Genomic DNA, 3,853 nt, shown 5'->3' on the forward strand with positions numbered 1-3,853 from the left:
GCCTGTCGCAGCTTGCACTGGCTCCATGTGGCGCCGAGATAGCGAAGGACGGGATCTATGCCAAACGGCTCAAACTGATGGCGCCGATCGTGATAATTTTAGGTAGTGATGGTTTGTCTTTGATGCAGTAGTCTATCTCGACCCACAAATCGCTCCAACAATCGTACTCTTGGCACTATTTACCACCACTGGCTGGCCCACTTGCTACTGCTGTCGCTCCTCGTCCTCGCCTCACTCCGAATAACCAGCAGCCAATGTTAGCCAACGGTGACGCTCGCGTCTGAACCCATGCATGCGAGGCACGTGCTCGTCTCCTCCGTCTTCCTGTTCTTCGTCGTCGCGCTATGTACCGTCGTCCTACCCCCGCCCCGGTGGCCAAGGTCGACGTCGTTCTTCCAGCCGTCGTGGCTGCCTCCGCTCAACAGAAGAGAGCGCGACGACAGCGCCGACGCCCACCCGCCGTGCGACTACTCGGACGGACGATGGGTGAGGGACGATGCTGCCGACGTGACGACGTACACGGAGGACTGCCCGTTCCTCGACCCGGGATTCCGGTGCACGCGGAACGGCCGCACGGACTCGTCCTTCCGACACTGGCGCTGGCGACCTCGTCGCTGCGACCTCCCTAAGTAGGTAGCGCCGCCGGCCCGCGCGCCATGTCAGTGTCACGACATCTTCTTCTTCTTCTTCCTTCCGGTTCGACGACGACGACGTCAATGGTTTCATTAAGTTATTTTTGTCAGATTCAACGCGACGGACATGCTGGAGCGGAGCCGGGACGGCAGGATCGTCTTTGCCGGGGACTCGATCGGGCGCAACCAGTGGGAGTCCATGGTGTGCATGCTCGCCGCCGCCGTGCCGGCCGCGTCGTCGTCCAGGGTGTACGAGCGGTCCGGGAAGCCGATCAGCCGGCACAAGGGCTACCTCGCCATGGTTTTCGCCGACTACAACCTCTCCGTCGAGTACTACCGCGCGCCCATGATCGTGATGGTCCACCGCTTCCCGGCGGCAAACAACGCGACGGCAGGCAGCGTGAGGGGGGGCGTCCGCCTTGACGCGCTGCCACGGCACGCCGACCGGTGGGCCGCCGCCGACGTGCTCGTGCTCAACTCCGGCCACTGGTGGAACCAGCACAAAACCGTCAAGGCGTACGTATGCAATGCCATGGCTATTTTGTAATCTCTGGGTAGTAAGGCATTGAGTTGAAGCTGTGCGTGTGGTGTGGCTCGTGAGCAGAGGAAACTATTTCATGGTCGGCGACCGCTTGAACAAAACCATGGACATCAAGGAAGCTTTTCAACGGTCCCTGCAGACGGTGAAAGATTGGGAATTGAGTAGTGCTCAGCTTTCGGAAAGCTATTTCTTCTTCAGGAGTTTTTCTCCCTCGCATTACAGGTAAGTAAGGGAGTGGTGTTAATTGCATTGTGATAATAAAGAGAAGAGAACTGTGGTTTATATATGATATGACAATTAAAATATATGATCCAGCAATTGCGACTGTTCGAGGAAATCTCCATTGCGACAGTTCGAGAAAATTTAACCATGATTTTTCTGCACCTGAAAATGGCAGCAACGGCACCTGGAACACTGGCGGTTCGTGCGCCGGCCAGCGAGAGCCACCGACCACAAACAATGGCCGCTCCGAGGAAGAGTACTCATGGATGAACGCGATGATTGCGAAGATGACGGAGGATATCAAGAGCCACGGGAGGAAGGCGAGGTTTCTGAACATCACTCACATGACGGAGCTCAGGCCTGATGGCCACCCGGCAGGGCACAGGGAGCCCGGAACGCCGCCGGACGCGCCGGAGGACTGCAGCCACTGGTGCCTCCCCGGCGTGCCGGACGTTTGGAATCAGATCCTCTACGCACACCTCTTGTCCGCAGGGTATGGCACGCGCAGGAACCAGAGATAACTATTTGTACGTATTGGTACGTGTATATGTAGATTATTGCGCCGTCTTAGCGTGCTGTCGTATAAATTAATTAAAGCTAGCTAAAGTAGGTTCCTTTGTACAGTACTGCAGTTATATTGCTTAGTTTTACAATGACTTAGAACGTATCTTTCACTATCGCTAGTGATAAGATTTTAGAAATTTTGTATTTAATTTAGTCCCGAAATATAATATTATAGCTGTGAGTTGTGACGATATATAGTATGTGCCAAATATTGCTGCCCACAAACTTTTTTTTTACAAAGGGGGACACCCCCTATTTCATTCCGAAATAGCAAAGTTCTTACATGACCATTTAAGCTATCAGACAAGCCGACAAGACACACGCAACTATCAGCTAAACAGAGAAGCATGACCTGAAGGGCGCAAACTATCAGATAATTTTCAAACCACCTGAAATCTACAGTCCAAGCGAAGAGACCAAAGAAACCCATCCAAAAAACTGCATAGACCTGACGTCTACAGAAACGAGCTTATCTAAGTTTTTAACGAACCAGAGAGCCAACAAGTTTATATCTATCGGAATAGATGAACCAAAAGGACATAGCAACATCAAAACATCACTGAATGTGTCTATCAATCGGCTTCCATCCATGAGCTGATAGTTGCTGCCCACAAACTTAACAAACATATATATAAAAAGCATATTGGATTTAATAAATTAAGAGATGTGGAGGGGTAAGTTGCTGCACTAAGACGACTATCTCCAACATACTTCATATTCCATTTCTTATCTCTCACTCTATTTCAAATTCCTCTATATAAACAGTGCATCTACAGTGCAAAAACAATGTTATATACGTCCACATACATGTCGTTGCTGGAGTTGGCATAAGCGCGTGTTTGTTTCAGCTTAAATATAGATTCTAGCCGGTAGAAGCTGCTTCATACTACCAAATACTTAGCTTTCCAGCCCGCTTCTGAAATAAACCACTTTGGCGAAGATCATTCAGAAATCAAGTCATCGTGATAGCAGAAATCCATCACTTACTAGATTCTAGACCCTATAAACCATTTTATCTTACTTCACATGTAATCACATGATTCTTCCCACAATTAAACTCTCATAAAAGTTGATCAAAAAAACTAAACGACCATACGGATGCAAGTGAAGTGGGAAACAGTGTGTCGTGCCGGTGTACTTCTGTTCCTTATGCAAAACAACAAAAGGTACCGAAGATATATAAAGAGGGTGTTTAGTTTCAGGAATCACTTTATCTAAGGATATGTTTCGAAGCACCCATTTTTTAAAAAACTGGGTTATATCATTGAGTTGGTTCCAAACATATCAGTTTATGACTTAGTTTATATAAATTAGATTCTCAGTTTCTTAAAAACCAAGAAGCTGACCTCTGCTGGCTAAAAAATAAATCTGATTTCTTAAAAACTAGGTTGCTTTTAAATATGGTCTAATTTAACATGTGCCATAAGTTTATTACTCAAATTTAGTGGAATGATCTCATTCCTCGTAGTTAGTAACTACTAAGTATAAGTAATGAAGTGGTGATAGATTAACTTATTATATTTCACAAACTAAAAAAACGAGAAGTAATAAGACGATGAACTAGGTTATTTTATCAAACCAAACACCCTATAAGCGTCCCATCTTCGTTCAATGGCTTGAAAGGAAAGATCGAAACATTGGATGACCAGATCTCATATATGCTATAGTTGATGACAGCTAATTGACAGTCCTTCCCCCGCTTATCCCTGCAACATCCTCGTTGGCCTCCGCCAGGCGCCAGCTTCAAAGGCCCACCCCCGTATAAAAAGCGGCTCATTCCGTTAGTTTCCCTCGCCCAGAAAATATCGGAATGACCAAAAAAGAGTAAGAATTACAGAAAAGCCCCTCCGGTAGTCTCTCTCTTTTCCGTTTCTCTTCTCCGGCCTTCGTCTTC

At 47.6% G+C, this 3,853-nt stretch overlaps 1 protein-coding gene across 1 annotated transcript; it reads left to right on the plus strand.

Annotated features, from left to right (window-relative positions):
* The first annotated feature begins 288 nt into the window (after window positions 1-288).
* On the plus strand, window positions 289-1,916 carry LOC103648344 (protein trichome birefringence-like 8). The gene is made up of 4 exons (XM_008672831.1): window positions 289-629; window positions 744-1,148; window positions 1,237-1,395; window positions 1,571-1,916. Exons 1-4 carry the CDS (start codon window positions 289-291, stop codon window positions 1,914-1,916), a joined length of 1,251 nt encoding a protein of 416 aa, XP_008671053.1.
* Window positions 1,917-3,853: the final 1,937 nt, after the last annotated feature.

The sequence above is a fragment of the Zea mays genome, chromosome 2 (genome assembly GCF_902167145.1).
Source record: "Zea mays cultivar B73 chromosome 2, Zm-B73-REFERENCE-NAM-5.0, whole genome shotgun sequence".
Lineage (NCBI taxonomy): Eukaryota > Viridiplantae > Streptophyta > Magnoliopsida > Poales > Poaceae > Zea > Zea mays.

Bases quoted from the DNA above. Each gene is read 5' to 3' on its own strand.
- LOC103648344 (XM_008672831.1), top strand. From the start codon at position 289: ATGCATGCGAGGCACGTGCTCGTCTCCTCCGTCTTCCTGTTCTTCGTC. The intron at 630-743 runs GTAGGTAGCGCC...TATTTTTGTCAG, and splicing joins CGTCGCTGCGACCTCCCTAA to ATTCAACGCGACGGACATGC. The intron at 1,396-1,570 runs GTAAGTAAGGGA...TGAAAATGGCAG, and splicing joins TTTTCTCCCTCGCATTACAG to CAACGGCACCTGGAACACTG.